Here is a 25,664-nt window from a genome sequence, read left to right as displayed (position 1 = left end):
CATGTGCACTTATGTGTCTGCAGTAATAATGTTTAACATGACTGTGTAATGGGTGTTTTATATAGTCACGTATGGAAAACTAGAGGAAATGTGTTCATACATAACCTACTTCATATGTTTTTTTGTTGTTGTTTTTTCAGAAAACAATGTATGGGTTGTGTTCTTTTCACATTACGTTAGCTAAGCAAAGTGTCCATAACTATGTGTCGATGCAAGGTATAATGTATATTATATGTTATAAAACTGCACTGTTACACATGATGAAAATGTGTCCACCTTGACCAAATTGATTAAAAAAGAAAAAAAAGAAAAGAAAAAAAAGAACAATATATAGAATAAAGAAAAAAACTTTGATTTCTAAAGAGAAAAAAAAAGCTATTGATTACAATGACACAGTTATGGAATGCCGGGTATTGGTCTTGGCTATTGTCTCGTTTTGAGTTGATTATGAAATGGACCATATATAAGTATAATGACTTATTATGACAATGTTATTGTTAATGTTCACTGTAGTGTATTCAGTTTTTTTTCTTTCTTTTTTTCCCCTTTCTTTTCCACCTATTCTGAATTGTTATAATGAATTCATATACAAAATAAAACCGTGGTCAACCCAAGAAAGTCAGGGGGAAAAAAGAAAAAGAAAAAAAAGTTCAAACTTGCTGAAATGAGAAACTCAGCCTTAAGCAAATTAAGTCATGTTAAGTGCCCAAATTGCTAATCTAAAACTACTAACTAGTAATTATCAAAAGTAAATCGCAGTTGAAAAAGAAAAAATCTCTTGCAACTGTTATTTAACAATCTGATAATATATGCAGAGTAATGCAAGTGTTGGGATTAGGGTGTGTAGTAATAGTATACATAGAATTGTATAGTCATATTGCGTGAAAAGTAAAAGACAATGGTAAATTGGTATGATTAATGAAATATGAACTACTGATGTTCAGGTGAAGATCGGTCGAGCTGCAGAAGCAACATACACAATTCTGTCCACAACAATTTCACGTTGTCATGCCGTCATCAACAGAAAGGACGACAGGACTTGGACGATAACAGACAACAAGGTTCCTAACATCTGTCTTTTTGGCATTTTATTATATTTTTAATTTTAATTATTCAAATAATTGCACCATTTAGTATATGTGTGTGTATTTTGATCACTGTTTGTCAGTGTGTTAGTATGATTTACTATGTATCAATATTGCTTATTAATATTATTTATTGAAGTGTGCTTCTCTGTGTGTGTGTCTTTGGGTACGTGTATGTGATGTGTGTGTGTGTGTATGTGTGTGGGTGTGTGAATATTGTGCAGTTGTGTTTATACACACATAAGTGTTGCTTAAAATGATACAATTCTAATCTGTGAGTGTGATAATAGTGTGAATATGGGTGGATATGTATTTCTGTTCTTCTTTGTTTGTGGGCTGCAACTTCTATGTATATATTCACTTGTATGGGTATACACAACTTGTCGCAAGCGAGCTTTTATGTGTATGACTGTTTTAGGGGTATATTTCATTATTTGTGTTTGCAAGTAATATAATGTAACATGATGTAATTTGTTGTATCTAGAGCACTTTATCCATCAAAATCAAAGCTCAGCATAAAAAAAAAAAATTCACTGAATAGATGATTGAATAAACAAAATACCATTTACAAAATCTGCTATTTTAAATGTAGACAAATGTATATGATACATAAATTAACACTATTGACAGATGATTCACACTCACACACAACAAAAACAAAACAAAACATTAACTGAATAAATGACTGAACAAACAAAATACCACTTACAGATTCTGCTATTTTAAATGTAATTCTAAAGAAATGTATAAAATAAATTAACACTTATGACAGATGACACACACACAACAAAAATATATAATACCACTTTCAAAATAACTAATTTGAATGCAGAAAGAAATAGATGTATAAACTGACAGATGAAAAGAAATAGATGTATAAATTGACAGATGAAATAGAGTGAAATACATACACACACACAGTCACACTCACTCGTAGTCTCTCTCTCTCTCTCTCTCACACACACACACACACCCTATACAGACATGTACAAACACACAGACAATCACTCACAGACACACAGACACACTCACAGACACACCCAAACACACACACACACACACACATGCACACACACATTCACACACACACACACACACACACACACACACACACACACACACACACACACACACAAACATGCACACTATTTTTGCAATTGTTTGTCTTTATCAGTATCAGTAGATCTTTATTTTTTGTTGTACATGTCTGTCTGTTTGAAAGTGTACTGGTACAGTGGTAGTAACATCTTTAGAAAATGTGTGTGTTTTCTTAACTTTGTATGTGTACACTTTATTGTGCATTCTGACTCATTTGAAAGAAAAAGACATAATATGGTTTAGAGTTGTTGTGTTATCTTCTTCTTCTTCTGCGTTCGTGGGCTGCAACTCCCACGTTCACTCGTATGCACACGAGTGGGCTTTTACGTGTATGACCGTTTTTACCCCGCCATGTAGGCAGCCATACTCCATTTTCGGGGGTGTGCATGCTGGGTATGTTCTTGTTTCCATAACCCACCGAACGCTGACATGGATTACGGGATCTTTAACATGCGTATTTGATCTTCTGCTTGCATATACACACGAAGGGGGTTCAGGCACTAGCAGGTCTGCACATATGTTGACCTGGGAGATCATAAAAATCTCCACCCTTTATCCACCAGGCGCTGTCACCGTGATTTGAACCCGGGACCCTCAGATTGACAGTCCAACGCTTTAACCACTTGGCTATTGTGCCCGTCGTTGTGTTATTTTGTCTGCTGTCATTAGCAAATTTCATATTGTACATTGAAAACATTTCCTTTCTTTGGAACTTACAGTTCTGTGTTACTAATACTGTAAGGGGGTTTGCAGCCATCCATATTGATAATGATATTCTGTCAGCATTATTTCCTAATTTGTGCCTCAGGGTGTTGTTGTTACCAGTAGATACAAAATTTGTGGAACCTCCGTGTGTGTGTGTGTGTTGTCTTATCTGTATCTTGTGTGTATGTATGCGTGGATGGTTGGTGTTGTTATCATGTGCTACCATTCAAATTGCACAGACATTTGATAATAGTTACACCGGTTTAATCCACCATCTTGATCCAGATATGTTGTCACGCTTCCTGTGACCTTTGACTCTTTATAGTAGTTATTTCCTTTGTATGACTATCTAGGTATAGACACGACATCCCTCCCTTACTTTAATTTAAAATCAGTTTAAAATTACCCAACAGATATCAAACAGAATTAGTAATTGTTTTAGGTATGAAATACTATCTTCCTATGTAAAAATACTCAGCTTAATCAGTTGGAAACTCTTTACATTGTGATTCACTCTCATAATGTCTGAATTTGTTTTGTGTTTCAAAAACGTAAACATTAAAGAAATTAATTACAAACAAATTTATGTTCATCCATATTCATTCAAGACTTCTCACAAACTAAATTCAACAGTTAAAAAATGAAAGCATTGTCTCTTGAGTTTTCAATCTTAAACTCTAAATACAACAATTAAGGAATGAAAGCATTGTCTCTTGAGTTTCAATCTTAAACTCTTTCAGTGTCTGTTTTTCTTACGCATTCTCACATTCGTTCAAAGTTTGTCCTTCTCTCTCCTTCTGTCCACGAAGTCCACTTGATGCTAAGAGTTTGTGCATCACCTACCGCTTCAAACGCTTGTGGTTGACCTAGAAGGTTTATACTCGTCGCCATTGTCTTATCTGTATCTTGTGTGTATGTATGCGTGGATGGTTGGTGTTGTTATCATGTGCTACCATTCAAATTGCACAGATACTTGATAATAGTTACACCGGTTTAATCCACCATCTTGATCCAGATATGTCGACACGCTTCCTGTGACCTTTGACTCTTTATAGTAGTTATTTCCCTTGTATTACTATCTAGGTATAGACACGACATCTGTGTGTGTGTGTGTGTGTGTGTTTTGCTTTTCTTTCTTTTTTTTATATTTAAAAAAAAATATGTATGAACACAATAAATTTGTATCAATATAGTCAGTAGTTTGTCAGTTGGTGCTGGTGCTTCAACATTCTTATTACTGTTACTAATAAATTCTGTATATCAACGTACAATTAAGGCAGGACTTCACTCACGCCAGCAAGGCATGCTTGATGATCTTGATTGGTACATTTAGTTGCATTAGCTAGCATCCCAGAAAATGAAATAATATGTAGTGTAATACGTAATATATATGTAGTGCCTTATGTTTATGACAGAGCCTGAACGGCATCTCCGTCAATGGAAAAAAGCTGCAGGCACTGGAGCCGTGCACCTTGCAGGATGGGGACATCGTCCAGCTGGGGGTCCCAGCGTCTCCAGAAGTGCCGCCCGAGTTTGTGTATCGCTTCTTCTCCTCCCTGAAGGTGCGCAAGGAACCTGGGGGCAAGAAGAGGCCCAGCTCCGGGGATGGCGGTCAGTCGAAGCGTCACAAGGGGACAGCAGAGTCTGAAGAAACGTCGACGCAGTCAGACCACTCAGCTGGCAGGTAAGCTTTGCGTCATGGTGTCAGCACAGTGGACCCCCTCCCCTTCACAGCCACAGCCCTCCAACACCCTCAAAAAAAAAGAAGAAAATTATAAGAGAAAAAAGAAAAGTAAAAAACTAAACAAGAGATTTTAGTCGTTCTTGTGTGCAGTTTGTACATGTTGGTGCGGTTGGGAAACCATGATGTTTTTGTTGTATGAAATGAAATAAATCAAAAGCAAACCTTAATAATATTACGTTGCCTGCTGGTACAATTTATGCTCAAATGGTTCTTTTAAAATATGATATTTTTGATTTGTCAGGATTTGCTTGCTTTTCTGAACTGTTTATTTGTTAACATGCTTAAACTGCATGTTCTTTATTTGAAAAAAAACCTCAACCGCTTTGGGAATTGTGTAAGGTCTGTCTGTTGTCGTCAGAATTGGTTAAGAAACAAATTAAGAGAGAGGCAAAGACACAAATCGAGTGTCCATCGCCCCACCAGCAACACATGTGCCACGCCTCCCACAGCGGTGCAAGCGCACTGTTAACCGGGCCGCGGCGGTGCGAGATGCACCCACGTGATAGGCCCGACATTACATACATGTTTCAAACAGCTTTGCATGTTAAGTTGTTTCAGTAACTTTGCTTGTACTAACCTTGTGAGTCATCTATATTTGAATATATATCGATAGGATATTCGGTTGTCTCATGTTCTGTACCAGACTTGAAATAACTTTGGTCTCGTTTGGCTACGTTTTGCAAAAGTTTGGAGTAAATGCAAAATCTCCGTGCATAAAATTTTGTAAATCATAATATGGCCTTTTTATTATTATTATTATTTTTTTAACATATTGATGCCCATCGCATTGCGCTTGATATTGGAAATGTGTATGGGTGTGTGTGCGTGTGTATGCGCACACGCGCACGTGTATGCCCGTGAGTGTGTACGTGAACGTGTGTGTGTCGGGTGATAAGTGTGTGTGTGTGTGTGTGTGTGTGTGTGTGTGTGTGTGTGTGTGTGTGTGTGTGTGTATGTCACATACAAAAGAGTAAAAGTATACATATCATAACTTTAGCATACCATGTGGATATTCTTAATGCATGTGCATATATACTTAAGTGAATAAACTGTATAATATTCGAATGCGTAAGTGTGCATTTTAAATCAGATACTTGTGCGTCAATGGCAACTTGAAATGACTTGAGAAACCTTTAATTTTGACTTTACACTGGCTGTAGTTATGTACGGGGCTAAAGCGGAGATGACTCTCAACTATCTGTACATGAATCTTTCAAAAAATTGAGACCTGTTGGTGCAATTGCTGAAGTTTGTATGTTTATAGACAATGCTCAGCTATCTGTACAGGATGCTGCAGCTGGAAAACTAAAGGAAAAATCCTCCTTTAACTTGGTTTCGGATTCCCCCCCTCCCCCTTCCAGCGCATATAAGTGCACTCCTGTGACATACAGTGATACATATATTATATTATCGAATCAATTGACACATTGACACTGGTGCAACTGTTGTAAATGGAATGTCCGTGGATAAGTCCCCATATTATTTGATGATGGAAAAGGCTATGTATGATTTTGACATATTTTGGTCGTATATAAGTGTGTGTATGCGTATGTGCAAGAACGCGCGCGCGCGCGCGTGTGTGTAAGCATGTTTGTGCATGGTATGTGTGTGCGTGTGTGTTTGTGTGCGTGTGTTTGTAAGCATGCGTGTGTGTATGCATATGCATATGTTTATGTATGTGTGTTTGTGTGGAGACATGACAGTGTTATGCATCATAACCTTGCAAATGGTTTAATGTATAGCTATTGTAACCTTGAAATAGCATAACACATCGCCTTGTCACAAACTGGACATTTTCGAAATCATACCTGGATTCTGGAATGTCTGTTGTTATGAATGTAAACCATCCCTTGCACGTGCGCCCACAGTCGTTCATGAACGGGCATGCAAGCGTGCTTACATGTGTGTGTGTGTGTGTGTGTGTGTGTGTGTGTGTGCGTGCGTGTATGTGTGTGTGTGTGTGTGTGTGTGCATGTGTATGTGTGTGTGAGAAAGAGAGAGAGGGAAGGCGTGTTTGATTTACTGTGAACAGTTAACTGGAACACAACGTTTTCTGTAAGACTGTACAGAAGAGATGAGAATATGCATTTTTTTTCAGTATATTCATGTGTTAAACATATTAATGAATCTGAACACTTTCACTTTTTTTTTTCACAGTTAAAATGCTGTGTGATCACAACCTGGCTTGAGGGAGATCCATATTATGCTTGTGCTCATCTGTCGCTGAGCTATTTTTTTGTTTGTTTACTTGATTTGTCTTTATATTGCATATTGCTGAAATTGTCCACTTTATCTTCATTCTTACTAGATATTAAAAATAGCTTAATATGTATGCACTTTCTTACTATATCTTCTTCACCCTTAGAGAGATTACACTCCAAATGAACACAATCCAATGCCCTGTTTTCCTGTTCTCCATTCTGCAGAGTGTTGTCACCTAATGGCTGTTGACATCAGTGTCTACAGGGCCAGGGTTGGTTTCTTCTATTCTGTTGCTAGGGCCTCGAGTTGCATTGTTCTCACCGATATACGAATGGTATTACCTTGTATTATTTTAACATGTTTTAGGAATGAAAATCGTGTAAGTTTAGCTATTTTTGTGCACTTTTTTGTTGATACATATACTTTAATCATTAATAGAGAAGCCTATATCAAATGTATGAACAGAACCAGTGGTAAAGACTGTAACAGTTGTGACATTGCAAGATACATAGTTTTCTTCTTCTTCATGTTTTTGATATTAGCAGGTGACATTGAACTTAACCCAGGACCAGCTGTAGGTGGTGAGCTCCGTGCCATACATATCAATGTTCAAAGTCTGAGAAATAAGATTGACATTCTAGACGTGGAATTAAGCAATTGTGATGTGATTACTGTTTCCGAAACATGGCTTTCGGATACCGTTTGTAACAACGACATACTACTGACTAATTTTCACCCACCTTTCAGACGTGACCGGCCAAATGACCCTCACGGTGGTGTTGCAATTTATGTAAAACAATCTCTATATTGTAAAGTACGCCACGACCTCTCAGTACCTGACTTAGAAGCTGTGTGGATTGAAACAAAACTTGATCAGAGAAGTTTACTTATTGGGTCTTTTTATCGTCCTCCTAATTCACCAGTGAATTATTGGCAATTAATTAGTGATAGTATTAATAAAGCAAACAGTACGTCAAGTAAGTTCGTAATATTTGGAGATTTTAATACTGACTTCTTGAACAGACCATCACAGCACTTCCTTGACATATTAAACCTATATGACTTGCATCAATTGACCAATCAACCTACACGGGTGACTGAAACTACCAGTACTTGTTTAGATTTGATAATAACCCAAAGTCCACAAATCATCCAATCTGTTGTTGTCTTATCCCCCATCTGTAGTGACCACAGTGTTCCTTGTGTTTATATAAAGAATTCAGTTACTGGAAAAACGTCATTTAAGAGGACTATCTATAACTACAAGAAGTTAGATGTGGAAAAATTACAACGTTTACTATTAGGGATTAATTGGGATATTGTATTGTCCAAGGAAACTGTAGATGAAAGTGCAGAACTGTTTAGTGAAATTTTACTTGATATAGCTAAATTATGCATGCCTTTCAAGCAGGTTAAAATCTGCTCTGGTAATACACTATGGATGACCGATGAAATTCTATTCTTAATTGAACAACGTAAAGACCTCCACAAGAAAGCAAAAAGAAGCAATTTGCCAGGAGACTGGCAAAGTTTCCGTCAGTTTAGGAATTTTGTAGTATCAAAAGTTAGAAATAGGAAAATAGAATACTTAGAAGAATTGAATAAAAAGGCTTCTGATCCTTCACAATTTGGTAACAAAAATTGGTGGCACTTGGTTAAGTCGTTTATGAGTAAGAAGGGTGTCGATTCAGATGAAATACCACCGTTATTATTTAACGATAAGATGTACTACACAAATAAAGATAAAGCTAACATATTTAATGGATATTTTGTTAAACAGTCTACGATAGAATCTAGCAATAGTACTCTTCCAGTCATCCCTATGTTAGAAACTGAAATATCTGAATTAAGTTTAACAGTCCCAGAAGTGAATGAGGTATTACAAACATTAAACAAAAACAAAGCAGCTGGGCCAGATCTTATACATAACAGATTACTCACTGCATCTGCCCACATTATATCTGAACCACTAACCAAACTATTTAATAAATGTTTGGATCAAGGCAGGTTTCCATTGCTTTGGAAAATCGCACATGTGACACCTTTACATAAAAAAGGTGAAAGGGAGCTGTGCTCAAATTACCGTCCCATCTCATTATTAAGCTGTGTAGGCAAATTACTAGAAAAATGTATTCACAGACACGTATATCACTATCTTACAATAAATAGTATCATTACACATGCACAATCTGGATTTATTCCTGGTGATTCAACTGTTAACCAATTAATAAATATTTATGATGATTTATGTGGTGCTTATGACCAAGGTATCCCGACCCAAGTTGTATATTTTGATATTTCAAAGGCTTTTGATCGGGTGTGGCACACGGGTCTTTTATTAAAGTTAAACGCCATTGGTATACGTGGCAAATTACTAGACTTCTTTCAAGACTATCTGTCACAACGATTCCAGACTGTAGTGTTAAGGGGTGAAAAATCAGATTTACAATTAGTACCTGCAGGTGTTCCACAGGGATCTGTACTGGGCCCTCTGCTTTTTCTAGTGTATATAAATGACATAATTACAGATATTGAATCTGTTATAAAACTTTTTGCTGATGACACTAGTTTATATTTAGCACTTTCAGATCCACATATTAGAGCAGAAATAATTACCTCTGATTTGGAGAGAATTGTGGAGTGGGCAAATAGATGGAAAGTAAAATTCAACGAAGGAAAAACAGATCTGCTAAATATAATCCGTGTTAATCAACAAGCCTTACCCTTGGTATTCAATGAGAACATCCTTCAAAATGTCAGTACGCATAAACACCTTGGCGTCATTTTACAAGATGATTGTAAATGGGGGGAACATATTAACGGTATTGCCAATAAGGTAAGAATGTTGATTTCTTGCTTGAAATATTACAAATATAAATTAAACAGAAAAGCATTAGAGACCATGTATAAATCATTTATTTTACCTCATTTTGATTACGCAGATATTCTGTGGGATAACTGCAGTGATGCTCAGTCAAACATGTTAGAATCACTTCATTTAGAAGCTATAAGAATCATAGTAGGAGCAGTAAAAGGAACAAGTCATACAAAATTGCATGAAGAGTCAGGTTTATGTTCTTTAAAGGAACGTAGACAAAGACACAAACTAATACAATATCACAAAATGGTGCACGGTAACTGTCCAAACTACTTGTCTGTCCTCACACCCCCTCTAGTTTCAGATAATAATCCTTACCACAGACGTAGACCACTTGAGAGAGCCGTGCCACATTGTAAAACCAACTTATATTCTGATTCATTTATTCCATCTACAACCAAACTATGGAACAGTGTCCCTGATAACATAAAATGTAGTGATTCTTTAAGCCTGTTAAAAAGATATCTTTCCTCTAGTGACACAGCCGTCCCCCCACATTATTACATTGGTAACAGAGAAGAACAAATTCATCATTGTAGACTTCGCTTAAATATGAGCAATCTTAACCAAGATTTGTTTGATCGTCATCTTCGACTGGATACAAATTGTTCTTGTGGATATCCTGCAGAGACAGTTGAACACTTTCTTTTACACTGCCCAAATTACAACAATATAAGAGAGAATACAATTGCTACTCTCCCTGCAAATAGTACAAACTTAAATACGTTATTACGAGGTGACCGAGTTATTAGTTCCCTTGAGAATGAACACATATTCTTGACTGTACAAGACTTTATTGAACAATCAAAAAGATTCAAGTCTTAAAAGATTCACAATGAAATATTCTCTGCAGTTATAGTGAACAGTTATTTTGATGAATGGCCCCGGTTTCCCTCTGTAATCTCTCTCTCTCTCTCTCTCTCTCTCTCTCTCTCTCTCTCTCTCCCTCTCTCTCCTTCTCCCATTGCATTACTCCTTAGGTGATGTTCACTTTCCAGTGTGTTATTATTGTTGCTACTATGTTAGTATTAGTATTATCATTAATATTTTCATTGTTGTTGTTGTCAGTGGTAGTTGCGGTAATAGTAGTTTGGGGTGGGTTTTTTTGGTGTTTTTGTTGTTGTTGTTTTTTCTTGTTTAGTTTAGTTTTGTCTTGCACTTCAACCTTCTTTTCATTGTCAAATAATGTATTTTCGCCATTGCGTTTATGTATTGCTTGTTGCATATGAACGAGCACGATATAAGCTCATGCTTGTTGTTGCTCAAGTCTTATTAATTGAACGCTGTATTGTACCTTGTTTCTTGATATTAAAAATGTTTAAACCAATTGGTCGCCATGTTCTTTACCTGATGGAGCTGAGGTACAAGCCTTGAAATTTCGTAGGATGTATCCAATAAATGGTATTTATGTATTTATTTTTAATTCTAAAGTAAAACCAAAGGTACAGGTTTTGATATATTGCTTGCTTTTGTGTTCACTGTACCAGTTTGGAATAATACTTTTCTCTTTTTTATTTTTCTTTATATTTTAAAAATCTGTTTAAAAAAAAAAAAAAGCTTTTACATAATGTTTTTTCAAACAGTGCTGTTTTCGTTCGCACAGGAAGAAGTATATACTTGTCTCCTTACGTGCGTTTATCATGTACTGTTTGATTAAAAAAGAAAAAAATCATCATCGTTTCAGGAAAGAAGAATGGTCTTGAAAAAAAACACAAAAAAACATAGCGAAACAGACCAGCGATTTGGTTCAACTGATATTTGTGCTGGGCAGGGAGGAAAAAGAGAACAGCCAAGAAGATGCGGAGGCCAAGAGAGAGCAGGAGAGGCTGAAGTCACAGTACGAGGAGCAGCTGCGCATTCTGGCCCAGCAGCTGAAGGAGAAGGAGGAGGAGAAGTGGGCCATCACTCAGCAGCTGCAGCAGGAGCGGGAGGAGAGGCAGGTGATTGAGGAGAAGCAGAAGGAGCAGGAGGAGAGAGTCAATGAGTTGGACAGCAAACAGGTAAGGAAAGGAAGGATCGTCAGGAGTTTAAGCTGTGGTTTGAATAGAGTATAAGGTGTAAATGGATGATTATGTTGTAAATAGAATGTAAGCTACAGGTGGAGCATTAAGTTGATTAAGTTCTAAATGGTGTATAAATGGAATATGAAGGTCTGAATGGAGTATAAGCTGTGAGTTGTAAATGGACTGTAAGCTGTGAGTTGTAAATGGAGTATAAGTTTTAAGTTGTAAATGGGGTATAAACTGTACATTGTAAATAAAGAATGGAGTATAAGCTGAAGATTGTAAATGGAGTATAAGTTGTGAATGGAGTAGTATAAGAGTATAAGTTAGTGTTTTTACTTTTACACACACTGGTTCTAAGTGTGGTGTGAGTAAAGAACTAGAAATTCAAATAATTTTGTTTTAGTTTTTGCTTTTTAAAGATTTTTTTATCTGATTTTTTTAAAATGTGTGTAAATTCTTCAAATCATTCAGTTCAGGAATACATATATGTTGATGTGATTTCCAGCTCAGTAATTTCAACATTTTGCAAAGTGGGACTACCGTGCTGGTCTTATTCACTTTATTCTAAATTTCAATGAACATAAATAGAATCTAAATATTGCTCTCAAACAAATACTTAACACATGTTTCACTTATGTTTGACTTTTTGTTTATAAATCAAAGTGTTATTAAGAATCCTTGTCTCTGTAGTCATGATTGAACTTAGCATTCATTTTACCAATTACTTTCTGGTATTTGAAAATGTAGATAGATGTTATTGACTCCCAGAACTGTCAAGCTCTGTACAGTGGTACAGATGCTAGTCACTCAGCTGAGACGATATACCAATGTCTTGTGTGTAGCATGCACGTTATGCACAGCAACAAGAGTTGTCCCTGACAAAATTTTTCTAGTAAAATCCACTGTAATATGGATCATGTGTGTGTGTGTGTGTGTGTGTGTGTGTGTGTGTGTGTGATTAAAGCCTGACTGAATGACACAGGTAATGAATGATGAGTGCAAAGAGGCAGTTCTCAGTTGGCTCTACCCAGCTTGCTGTGCATATGACTTCATGTTTGTAAAGCACTTAGAGCTTAGTCCCTGACTGAAGATATGTGCTGTATGAATATCCATATCAATCCAAAAACAAAACCAAAAAAGAAGAAAAATATAGATCCATCTCCTCTGCCTTGGAACAGAAACAGCTGGCCATGGAGAAAGCCGCAGCAGAGGAGCAGATGAGGCAGCAGATGGAGGAGCAGCTGCGTGCCCGGGAGGAGATGCTGCGCAGTCAGATGCAGCAGCGGTTGGACCTGCTGGCGGTGGAGAAGAGCCAGGTGGAGGAGCGGCTGCAGAGGGAGAAGGAGAAAGCCGTGCAGGAGAAGGACAAGGAGCTGCAGGACCGCCTGCAGGGGGAGAGAGACCGCCTGCAACAGGTAGCTGCTTTGGTTTGGGTTTTGGCAAGTCTTTTTAGCCTGTGGTCCTGTATTGCACCGGCTCTTAGCCCTGCAGCCTTCAGAGATGCCAGCTGTAATGATTTCGCCATATTTTGTTATGCTCAATCGTAGTTTGTTCTGACGTTATGCCAAGGTCAGAAATGTTCCAATGAGTTCATTTTCACTGCATAGTATGGTCACATGCTTTCCTGTCGTAACATTACCCAGACACGCTAGACTTATCGATCACGAGTCCAGGGCAGTCACTACTAACTTTGGTCTTACATGATGATGCTCAGCTAATCGCATGCATGTTTGCAGTGAAACAGCATTGAGTGGACTAATAAGCTTAATCGTTTGCCCAAACAAGAGAGAACATGGCTAAATTAAGTTGCGTCTCGGTCAAACAGCATCTGTGCCTGTTTGCTGATTTGGCTTGGAGTCTGAGTGTTCTTACCAAATGTTCTTCTAAATTTCCTGATTGTTCCTACAAACACTTGACAGAGGTTGGCATCTCTGAGCCTTGGCAGTTGGCAGCTGGTTGGCCTTTGGAGACCACCCCAGAGCGGACTGTTCTGAAGCCTTCTTGGCCCAGAGAATGGGGATGTAATTTGGGCAGGGTACTCTGTAATAAAATTCTAACCCAAACAGTCAGGGCAACAGTTGCCTCCTCTGCTCTTCTGATGGTCATAGTCGGACATGACTGACTATCATTCAGAGTTGTATTGGTGAATATATAAACAGAATGGAGGCAACTAGCCCCAGCTACTTTCGATTTCTCCGCTTATGTGGACTAGTGGTTTGCACAGGACAGGAAGGAAGGAATCAAACTCTTGCTTGAGTCTGCACCAGTGGGTCACGTTAAGTGTGTTAGATAATATGTAATTTTAGGGGAAAAAATCTTTTTGGTTTATTCTGTGGTGCTTTATCAGTGAGTTGACTGGTTTGGACTGTGGTGGTATGTTAGTGGGTTGAAAAATGGATTTGGTTTTTCCTGTGGTGGTATATTGGTGAGATGAAAAATTACTTTGGTTTGGCCAGTGGTGGGATATTGGTGAGATGAAAAATTCCTTTGGTTTGGCCAGTGGTGGGATATTGGTGAGATGAAAAATTACTTTGGTTTGGCCTGTGGTGGGATATTGGTGAGATGAAAAATTACTTTGGTTTGGCCTGTGGTGGGATATTGGTGAGATGAAAAATTACTTTTGTTTGGTCTGTCATGGGATATTGGTGAGATGAAAAATTACTTTGGTTTGGCCAGTGGTGGGATATTGGTGAGATGAAAAATTACTTTGGTTTGGCCAGTGGTGGGATATTGGTGAGATGAAAAATTACTTTGGTTTGGCCAGTGGTGGGATATTGGTGAGATGAAAAATTACTTTGGTTTGGCCTGTGATGGTAAGTGAGCTGAAAAATTACTTTGGTTTGGCCTGTGGTGGTATATTAGTGAGTTGAAAAATTACTGTGGTTGGCCTGTGGTGGTATATTAGAAAGTTGAAAAGAGACTTTAGTTTTGACTGTTGGGGTTTATCAGTGAGTTGGAAAATAACTTAAAGAGGTTTGTTGAATTGAAATCTGTGAATGTTTAACACAGGTTTTGATACTATACTGTACACAAGTGAAAGTTATGTTGGTATTACATTCATTTTTTGCCTAATGGGAATATTCATTTTGGGAGGATAAATTGGGTGACATATATGTGATCGTGTTTATCTCTGGATCAGTTTTTAGCCATGAAACGATTGTAAAGGTTACATACTTAATTAATTTCTGACCTAATTTAGATGCAAAATCTTTCTTGAATTATTAATCGTCTTGGGGGGATGGAAGGGATGGGGGGGGGGGGGGGGGGGAACAACTACAAAAAAAATCAGAAGGAAAATGTTTCTGCTCTATGTCAGTCCTGATCGTATATACTCTATTCAAAGTTCATGAACACATTAAACAAAATTTTCTGTGAAGAGAGAGAGAGAAATTAATAGCATGACATAATCAGGTACGATACATCACACAATGAAATATGTCTGTTCATGGAGCAGCACAGTGCGGGGGAACTTGAAAACAGGATGGCAGGAGAAGTGCTAGTTGCATGGTGATGGTGTCCAGATCATTGAGAACAAGGAGCTGGAGCAGAAAGCCCTGGAGAGTCAGCTGGCGGAGAGTCGGGTGGAGAACGAGAGGGCACGAGCAGACACGCTGCTGACCAAAGAATCCATCCTCTCGGAGTTTGCAGAAACAATGGAGACTGAACTTCAGTGTGCCATTTGCAATGAACTCTTTGTGAAGGTCTTGTCTTTTTTTTGTGTGTGTATATATGTGTGTGTGTGTGTGTGTGTGAAGATACTGTTTGATAATGTGAAGGCCACTGTTCTCGAAAATAGTTTCCAGCATTGTTTTATTATTAGCGTTTATATTTTGTTGGAAACATTGGTTACGCTCATTGTTTTGTACTCAGATGAATGTATATTTGAAATTTATGTATGAAAATTTTTGTTTGTTTGCTGGAAGAATGCAAAGGATGGATGTAAAAATCTAGCAGTTCTTATTCCACTACCCTTTTGAAATGAAATGCATAGTGTTTCGCTCTGTTTCACTCTACATCAAATCAGATCTAATCAAGCTCAGAGACTGCATTTCATAACCTAAATTATATTCAGAACTTGCTGTCAGGTGACCATATTCCTTTCAGTTCCCTCTGAGCACGTTTCTTCAAGTGTGTTTTCATTTGATTGTACAGTATGCTTTGTTTTGCACTGATTTTTGCAGGCGACGTCGCTCAACTGTTCCCACGCGTTTTGTTCCCTGTGCCTGCGCCAGTGGCTGGCGGTGAAGAAGGAGTGCCCCAACTGTCGGACAACGGTCACCTCACAGATGCGCTCCATTGTGCTGGACAACTACATTGACCGCATGGTGGAGCAGCTGAGCATTGAGATGAAGGAGCGCCGCACACTGCTGGTGGCTGAGAGAAAAGGTGGGACTGCTCAGGCATTTGTCGGGGTGGGTGGGGGAGACCGGGAGGGAGGTTGGGGGGGGGGTAGAATACAATTGTATTATTGTATTACTCATCTTTGTCACAACAGACTTCTCTGTGTGAAATTTGGGCTGCTATCCCCAGGGAGAGTGCGTTGCTTTACTGAGAACACCACCCTTTTTTTCTTTTTTTTTGTATTTTTTCCCCTGCATGCAAATTTTTTTTTTCCTGTCGAAGTGGATTTTTCTAAAGAATTTGGCCAGGGACAACCCTTTTGTTGCCGTGGGTTCTTTTACATGCGCTAAGCGCATGCTGCATATTGGACCTCGGTTTATCGTCTTATACAAATGACTAGCGTCCAGACCACCACTCAAGGTCTAATGGAGGGGGAGAAAATACTGGCGACTCTGCTGGGATTCAAACCAGTGCGCTCAGATTCTCTCGCTTTCTAGGTGGACTTGGTACCTTTAGGTCATCACTCCACATGCAATACAGTGCCGTGCAATACCATACCATACCATACAACAAAATAAAATACAAGGCAATACCATACCATACAGTACAATATAATGCAATACAATGTAATGCAGTACAAATTAATACAGTTGTGAATACAGTAGTGAATACCATACCATACCATACCATACCATACTATACCATACCATACCATACAATTCCTCTTTATTCATCCAACTGAAAATTATTTCTGCATCCACAGGCTCATCACTCACCCCACACAATATCTTAGCCCACAGCTGAATCGAATGCACCACAAAACATGAAAGAGTTTGGACTGAAAGATCAAAGAGGAAAACATATTGAGCTTAATGCACTCAAACCTGAAATAATGTACACTGGCTTGATTTATTCCCAAACCCCCTCACCCACACACATACTTGCATACACATACAAAGTTATTAGAAAAGAAGAGAGGCAGGGCCTTCAAGAGTCACTTGTGATACACTTAAAAAAAAAAAAAAATCGTTAAAATGTGTTCTGTATTTGCTATTATAAAGCCTCGGGTTAAAAAAAAAAAAAGAGCCTGAGTGCAGATTTGAATTGAACCCGGCATGTTCGGGTGGGAAGAAATGATCTTACTCACTGCACTATTGCGGATCCACGAATGATGTTAAAAGATAAACATTTAAGCATGCTTTCTAAGAGCGATAAATCAGTAGCGGTATATTTCAAGTAATTACGCTGTTTAAATCATATCATTTTGGTGTATCTCAGGCATATAAAAATTCTTTAAGGGCAATTAAGAATTCTTTAAAGTCTGCAGTAAAGGAGACATGGCTATTGCCGCAATCACATTGCAACATTTAGCCGTTTTTCTCTGGATCTTCTTCTTCTTCTTCCTCGTTCCCTGGCCATGCTAGATTTTCAGTCCGGTCAGGACAGCGAAGTCCACAGTCCATCGCAGGGACCCCGCCGGTCCCCACAGTTTCCCCAGGAGCTCCACCGGGCTGGGCCATGCCTGGCGTGTCAGAGCGTCAAAGGTGGGACAGGACTGCAGGACATGGGAGGTTTTTGTGGGCCTGTGCCAAAAGGGCACTGGTCAGTGTATGATATCTACAGACGGTAGAGATGGGAGAGGAGCTGAAAGTGTCCCGTTTGCAGTCTGAAGTCCATGGATGCAGGCTTTTTTGTCTTCCGGCCCGATGTCCAGACATTGGCGCCATGGTTTCCTGAAGCTGTCTCTCAGTATTGTTTTTGCCGTGCTGTTGGACACTGGGTGGGCTGGCTGCTCTAATTTTTCTTTCTAGATCTAGATAGATGTACAAGTTCAGTTACACCTGCCGGGAAAGTACGACACGGTCTATTCAATTTCTCTGTTATGTTCATTCTAGTTAATTGAGTATCCACTTTAAAAGATTCACATGCAGTAAACATGTCGATGATGTAGTCTGTGTCACTGTATGTGTTCTGTCTAGAATTTGTATTTCTTTCCATTTAATTGCGAACAAGAAAATTGAGGTCACACAGTCACTCACAAAGCATCGGCAGTGCCACTGCAACTGGGATGCGGTTATATGGTGTTTTTGTAATCCTGGAAATGGCCTCAACGAATTACATCGTTAATCATACAGGAAACATGGCTTAATTCAGGAGACTTACAAACTCTTATTGGTATGATTATGAAGATTTTTTTTCCTATGATTTTTAAACCAAAGTTGGTATTGACGGACAAAGTATTTCCAGAGAAAATGGCAATGTTAAAGTTTACCACAGACATACAGACACACACACACACACACACACACACACACACAGACAACCAAACACCAGGTTAAAACATAGACTCACTTTGTTTACACAAGTGAGTCAGCACCATTAAGACATGTATGTTAAGAAACTGAGTTACAGAATAAACAAACCTCTTTAAATTCATCATTATGAATTGATAAATCTATAGAAGTATTTCTTATTATGTAATTATACTTCTTAACAATAATACACATTAAAAAAAAATCATTATATCTTTGTTGATTGCTTGTGCAAGTTTGGGAGTCAAGTTGTTCTTGAAACAAGAATAAGAAAAGTCAGACTGGTTTTTGTTTTGTTGGGTTTTTTGCCTGAATTAAAAAGAAAGTTTAAACGTACACAACCTATCAGATGCAAGGATGGTTATCAGTTTGAATGTGTTTTCAGTGAATGATGTTTACAATCAGAATATCCTTTAGGTTGTCAGATCTAGGCCTTAAATAAGATCACATGGATTAACTAGTTAAGCTTTCAGATGTGATTGACATCAGTGAAGACAAGACCAGATAAACAAGTATTGAGAACTGAATCATACTGGGGAGGGGATGATTGTGATCAGGGAATGAACTTCCCGTTATTTTAACATGAAGTCAGTTGTAGCATTTAGAAAACTTTGGTGGTTTAAAAATTTTTTTTTTATAAAGTTCATAAATAAGGAGACCCAAGGAACTTTAACTGACTACTAGCTGATGAAAGTCTTTCTACGCTTGAAGATCTGTTTCACATATCGTGTTCAGTTGTGTGTCCGTTGTTGGCTGTGCCCACTTGTGGGCGATGCAGCAGAACAAACATGAAGCAAAGCCAAAGTAGGTAACCTGGTGTTCCCCCTTTTGTGTGTGTGTGTGTGCTCTTGAATCCATGTCAGAATGAGCAGTACAAAGTCTGGACTCTGGCCATTATAATAGGTCTGTTAGCTTTTCCAGTTTCTAACATTGGTGACTATAACCATGCTGAAGTAATTATGAGTTCACACTTGTGACTGGGTGCATTAACTTGAAATGTATATGTTACGTTTAATTCTGTTTCAGAATTACAGCTTGAGTTTGGCTCAGGGACAGCTCATTTGAGAGTCAACAGTTTTATTGTGGGAGCTTTGATACAAATTGATAGTCATACATCAGTTTGAAAGTGCAACTTCTAATCAAATTTCGTTAGGCAGATATTTTGTTACATTTACAAAATTATGTACACAGTCACCTATGATCCAGTGAAAACCTCTGGAGAGCAGCACAGACATGATCATTTTGTTCAGTGTCTACAGATCTGCTCATTTGATAGCTTACTTGGATCGTCCTGTGGAAGGATTTTCTTGCTTTTACATGATAAAAGATATTTTCAGACACAATTCTATGTACAGTGTTTTGTCCTAGAAACGTGCTTTCACTCGACAGACTTTGTGAATTCATGACATGTTCACAGACTAGACTCGCTCTTATGATCTGAGTTCATTTTCACTGTGTGCGCTTTGCAGAGGCTGAGAAGAAGCTGGATGAAGCAGAAAACAAAGCAAAGGCTGGGCCTTCTGGAGCAGCCGCCAGAGGTAGAAGAAACCACGCTCGAGGAGCGGGGAGGGGAAGAAGAGGAAGGGTGAGAGGTGTGGGTCGTGGTGGCAGAGCCATATCTGCACCACATGCACCAGCAACAGCAGTACGAGCACCAGCGATACCAGTACCGGCACCAGCACCAGCTGTAGCACAAGCGCCAGCTGTCGGAGCAACAGACGTTCCAACAGCTTCCGCAACAACAACAACAACAACAACAGCAGCATCAGCTGATGCAGCAGCAGCAGCGACAGAAACTACAGTGCCATCTGTGGGTGCTACGATCACAATAGGATCTCCAGATGAGAGTGTAGATGGTGCTGTTGTTGACTATGCTGCTGCTGCTGCCCCCATTTTGATCAGTGATGTGGATTCTGACAGTGACAATGACAGCATGGGAGGAATGTCTGACGAGCTGGAGCGGATTCTTTATGGTCATAACATTTTGGAAGATGACGATGACGACTTTGGGAGTGGTCACACCAATTCTGAGGAGGAAGAAGACAATGATGGTGATTATGTCCGAGGCACCGGAGCATACTATGGAGGTTATGGTCGGTGTTTTAAATGTGGTAAGTGGTCTTTATTTTGACATACCACTCTGAGAGAGGAGTGTGTTGATTTGGGCAGGCCTGTCATTGAAACAGTTTTTATGTATTATTTGGGCAGGCCTGTCATTGAAACAGTATTTATGTGTTGATTTAGGCAGGATTCATTGAAGCAGTATTTATGTGTTGATTTGGGCAGGCCTGTCATTGAAACAGCCTTTATGTGTTGTTTGGGCAGGATTCATTGAAACAGTCTTGATATGTTGATTTGAGCAGGCCTGTCATTGAAACAGTATTTTCTTCTGGGCAGGTACAAACCTGGCTTATTGCCGACGTCTAACTTACACTAGGTTTGAGGGCAAAATTAGACTGGCTCTGTGGTTTTGTTAAAAATCTAGAAATGTTTCTTTTTTCCTGTCCCATCTTTCACATCATTTCAGTGGCATTACATCGATGCTGCTTGTCCTCCCCCATGTACAGCCATAGCCAGGCTCACTCTGTTAAGAGTCAATGCTGGCAGATGGGTGCAACAACCTAGTGGTTAAAACGTTGGACTTTCAGTGTGAGGGTCCCAGGTTTGAATCCCAGTCACAGCAGCACCTGGTGGGTAAAGATTGGAGATTTTTCCAATCTGCCAGGTCAACAGATGTGCTGACCTGCTAGTGCCTGAACTCCCTTCATGTGTATGCACACGCGGAATATCAAATATGCATGTAAACGATCCCATAATCCATGTCAGCGTTTGGTGGTTTATGAAGACAAGAACATATCCAGCATGCACCCCTCTGAAAATGGAGTATAACTCCCTACATAGCGGCCGCGGGGGTAAAAGCGGTCATACATGTAAAAGCCCACAGTGTATATCAGTGCACATGAGAATAACAGCCCACAAATGAAGAGGAAGTGCTGGCAGTCCACAGGGAATATTTTTTTTGCATGAATACTTTTATTGCTCTTTCTGCTTTGAAAAGAGTCCGACAGTGATACAGGCACGCAAACACACACATGATTCAAAATGATTGCTTCCTGTAAACTTGTACTTTAAGGTCAATAACCAGTGATGATAGGAATCAGAAACGGGTTGTTATGAAGGAGCAAAGAGATTCCTCTTTTGTGTGGTGTTTTCAGTGTTGCAGTTTGTCAAAACTTTCATAGCCATTGGCACTTGTTTCAGGCAGTGGAAAATATTTGTCATTACATTAAATGAGTATAAATATTACAATAGTTCATTTTTATGTGAAATGACTCATTCTAGAAACACTATCATGAGTCTGAAACTATGAAACCACAGACCCTCAAATTTAAATTGTGCTGACATTTGACTCATTTAGCTCTGTGCCAGAGCATTGCCTTGGTGTCAAGATTAATTTCATTATAATGATGTACAAGTTCCTACATACATACGTGTGTGTGTGTGTGTGTGTGTGTGCGTGTGTGCTTAATGATAAACAGCAAACAAAGGAAAGTGGCTTCTACAATATTTCCAGCTGTGTCCCCACTGTGTGTGTGTGTGTGTGTGTGTGTGTGTGTATGCTTAATGATAAACTGCAAACAAAGGAAAGTGGCTTCTACAATATTTCCAGCTGTGTCCCCACGTGTCAATTTGGAGGAAGAAAAAACCCCGACCAATTGCAGTATATTTTCTACAGTTTTCTGCATGAATATGACAGGGGTGCCTGCCAAGGCTGTAAACTCTGTAGGGTTGAAATGATTGTCTGTTTTGGGGGATAGGGACTTCCACCCTCCAGTGTCTTTCAGCAGGGCCATTACCCTGTCAGTTCCTATTAGATCCCTGGCCCCTGGCCTTACTGTAAAGAATTTTGAGAATTTCAGATTACGACCCATGCTAATCATTTCAGTGTATAGTTTTGACTATGCAGCCGTTTACCCTCTGATCTCAGAAATTTTGCAATTTGGACTGGTGATAACTGTGTGAACACAGAGAAGAATTAACCCTTTGAGCCCTGAGTTCCTGAGCAATTATAATCCTTTTGCCTGAGCTCCTGAGCCAAAATTTGCAAATAATTGGTATTAAACCCTTTGAGCCCTGACCACCGCTTTAGAGAAAAATGACATAATGCCCAGCCACCGGTTGAGCGGTGCATAAACACTTGAAGCGTGTAGAGTCCCAACCTGGCCCGTCAGGGCAGAAATCAGGGACAAAACGTGTGAGAAAACAACTGTACAAAAGGCAGCAAGTAATTGATATGCTTGATGATTTATCGGAAGTAGAGGATGACAATGATTACTCTGATAGTGAGGTGGAATAGAATCGGATGATTTTGCTATAGATATTGATGTTGAAAATGAATCTGAGCATGCAGAATCAGTTGATCAAAGGAGGCGTGTCAGGTTGAGTCTCTGCACGCTTCATGGTAGAAATCGATCTTTTTTATCCAAAGCACATGCACAAAACAGTGAGGGGGTGCGGCAATGTTAGTACTGCGTTCGTTGGCGTCGGAATATTACGGTTTTTCTGATTGGCTCTTCAGTATAAGTCAACCAATAGCAAAACACGACACAAGTGTTTACGCACCGCTGAACCGGTGGCCAGGCATTATGCCACCCCTCCCCACCACCGGTAAAGCGGTGGTCAGGGCTCAAAGGGTTAAGGCAGCTTTGTTTTTCATGGAATGACACAGAGTTCAAGTTTTGTTGTTCTTTCTGGATTGCAGTGTTTGCACCTTGAACATTAATGTTTGTGCGTACATGCATTCACACACGCGCATGCATATACAGTTCTCAGATCTAGTTGCAGAAATCTATGTATGTTTAGTTCACTGTAATCACAGTTATATTTGTGTTGCAGGTGCCAGAGGTCACTGGGCCAATGGGTGTCCATATCGGTGATGACACTGAAAGGGTACAGTGCACACTGATGACTGATGGTGGCTGTCACAAACACATGCTTTACTGCTTTGCATCAGAGAATTTTGTGAACTGTGAATCAATACTACATATATAAAAAAAAAAAAGACTCAACAGATGTGATTTGAAATGATCAACTATGTACTTAAGGTACATAATTGATGTGATACTTCTTGTTGGATAGTTCATGAAATATACAAGAGCTTAGTGTCTTAAGTCATTAGTAGTTGCTTGATGCATTCATAGTAATAAGTAGAGCAGCATTACTTAATCATCAAGTTAATGGAAATGTTGCCCTTGCAGATTGTATTTGGTGCTCTTCCAAACAATACTTGTAAAGCACTCTTGAAGGTCCATTATTTTTGAAATGTTTGTATCATATATTTTAATGCATGCACAGCATTTTAAGGACCAAAGATCTGTCAATGCAGTATAATAAAAAGGTGTAATGTTGAGGCAAGCTGGTGGCAATACTAAATCTAGTGGAGAAGAGAAACAGTTTTAATGGAGTTTCCCAATGTCTTGCTGATGTCTTGTATTGTGAAATCATGTTCCAGTTCACCACAGCTTTAAAGCTGCCTTCTCTTCAGAAACAGTTCAGGTAGTGCTCTATCCTATGTAATGATAATATGCCTTTGGTTTTCACTGGGACACTAGTCTTACGGGGGGAAGGTATGTAGCTGACTTTAGCACATGGTCTGGTGCCCAGCATCATCTGTATTACTAGTCGATGATGTGTGTACAGTACAACTGAAGATTTTTGAATTATTGTAACAACTTCCGAAAAGAGCCTCGGAGACTGGGAAAAACACAAGCCTGGATATAAATTTATAGAATCGAAGTGATAGTGTCTACTGCTTTACATGAAATAGGTCAGTGGAGCCTTTGAAGGTAGTGAAAATGTAATCAGAAGCAGACTACACATGACAAATGGTGCTTAACAAAAAGGTTACAAGAGATGTGGTAATATTTTTACATGTTTTTCTGTCATTTAAAATGAAATCAAATGCATGTCTGGTTTTCCTTGACTGTATTTTGTTTTTCATGCAAACATGAAGCTTAATGCACAAAGCTTATCCTGCTTCAGATAAGTAGTCAAGTGTCAGGCTGTCACTTTTATATTGTTTCATCAACTATCCCAAATTGTACTACACTGAGTAAGTAGCTTATGCATGGTTTATATGTTTATATTTGGCAGTTATGTTTTAATTCAATGTAAAACAAACCAATTGTTCCAGACAATATACTTCATTGCAGCTTTGTTCTCTTGTCTGACAAGCAGATCCAGCTTTTTAGTCTTGTGAAACAGGTGTCCAGGTATATCTGGTACGTTTTTTACTAGCTGGATTCATGCCCATGTACATCGTGAGTACATCACCACAAGACTGTTCATAATTTATTTCAGCTCAGAAAGTGCATCACTTGAACACGATGTTGGCTGCAACACAAGCATGTGCATCGGATGACACAGGTTACATCTCCAATGAGCAAGCATTCTGCTCAAATCAATGGCAGCAGTCTAAAGATTCTGGGGAATTGTTAATTGAATTTAAAGACCTTTTTTTTTTTTTTTTTTTTTTTAATGGAAAAAAGAAAAAGGAAAACTTGCTTATCAGACTGGGTTTTTTTGTATAGATATATATATATATGTTATATTTTATACGGAAACTAAACCGTTCGAATCTGTACTTTTTTTTAATTATTTTTTTTTATAGAGAGATGTGTTCTTATTTTCTGTGAGCAAATTGTAAAAAAAAAGAAAAAAAAAAGGAATGTTTACATATTTGGTTGGTGCTGCAATAAAGTGAAAGTTGCATTTTTTTTAAGCAACACAGCTTGTTTGTGCATGCATGAATGCTGATACTGGGATCAAACCCAGCAACCTCAGATTGGAAGTCCAGCGCATTGACCGTAAGGCTGTATGAATATGTATAACTTGAAAAGTAAAAATAATGGAAACGTCAAAAAAAAAAAAAAAAAAAAAAAAAAAAAAGAAACCAAGCAAACATATTCTAAGTTTTCTTATGAGAGTGTACTTTTTAATGGAGAAATTTGTGAAAGATAGATCTCCTTTGTTCATCGTTTGGTAGGGGGAAAAGTTGTCCACACACCACAAATCATGAGAGGAAAACCAGAGAATGTGAATTTGCAAAGGTGGTTTTAAGAAATTAGTCTCGAAACTGTCCATGGAACAGGCGTGTAACAATGTCCCAGTTTTTACCCAGAACTGTGACAGGGTCCTTGAACAGTCAATGTGCTTTTAAACTGAAAATTTCCTTGGCTAGAATTTCACTGGTATATATTAAATGTATGTGTCATAAAAAAATATGTCTTGTAC

At 38.7% G+C, this 25,664-nt stretch overlaps 1 protein-coding gene across 1 annotated transcript in view; it reads left to right on the top strand.

Annotated features, from left to right (window-relative positions):
• The window catches only part of LOC143281234 (E3 ubiquitin-protein ligase rnf8-like), a 26,089-nt gene extending 972 nt beyond the window's left edge, over positions 1-25,117 (top strand). The window contains exons 2-9 of the mRNA XM_076586330.1: positions 945-1,061; positions 4,304-4,572; positions 11,484-11,712; positions 12,897-13,133; positions 15,240-15,419; positions 15,900-16,104; positions 19,841-20,482; positions 23,268-25,117. Of these exons, the coding sequence (XP_076442445.1) occupies positions 945-1,061; positions 4,304-4,572; positions 11,484-11,712; positions 12,897-13,133; positions 15,240-15,419; positions 15,900-16,104; positions 19,841-20,482; positions 23,268-23,308 (1,920 nt within the window). The 3' untranslated portion in view covers positions 23,309-25,117. The remainder of the gene's footprint in view (positions 1-944; positions 1,062-4,303; positions 4,573-11,483; positions 11,713-12,896; positions 13,134-15,239; positions 15,420-15,899; positions 16,105-19,840; positions 20,483-23,267) is intronic.
• The last annotated feature ends 547 nt before the right edge of the window (positions 25,118-25,664 follow it).

This window comes from Babylonia areolata, chromosome 4, assembly GCF_041734735.1.
Source record: "Babylonia areolata isolate BAREFJ2019XMU chromosome 4, ASM4173473v1, whole genome shotgun sequence".
Classification (NCBI taxonomy): domain Eukaryota; kingdom Metazoa; phylum Mollusca; class Gastropoda; order Neogastropoda; family Buccinidae; genus Babylonia; species Babylonia areolata.
Note: the sequence above shows the minus strand (reverse complement) of the source record. Positions and strands in the feature narration are given on the sequence as shown.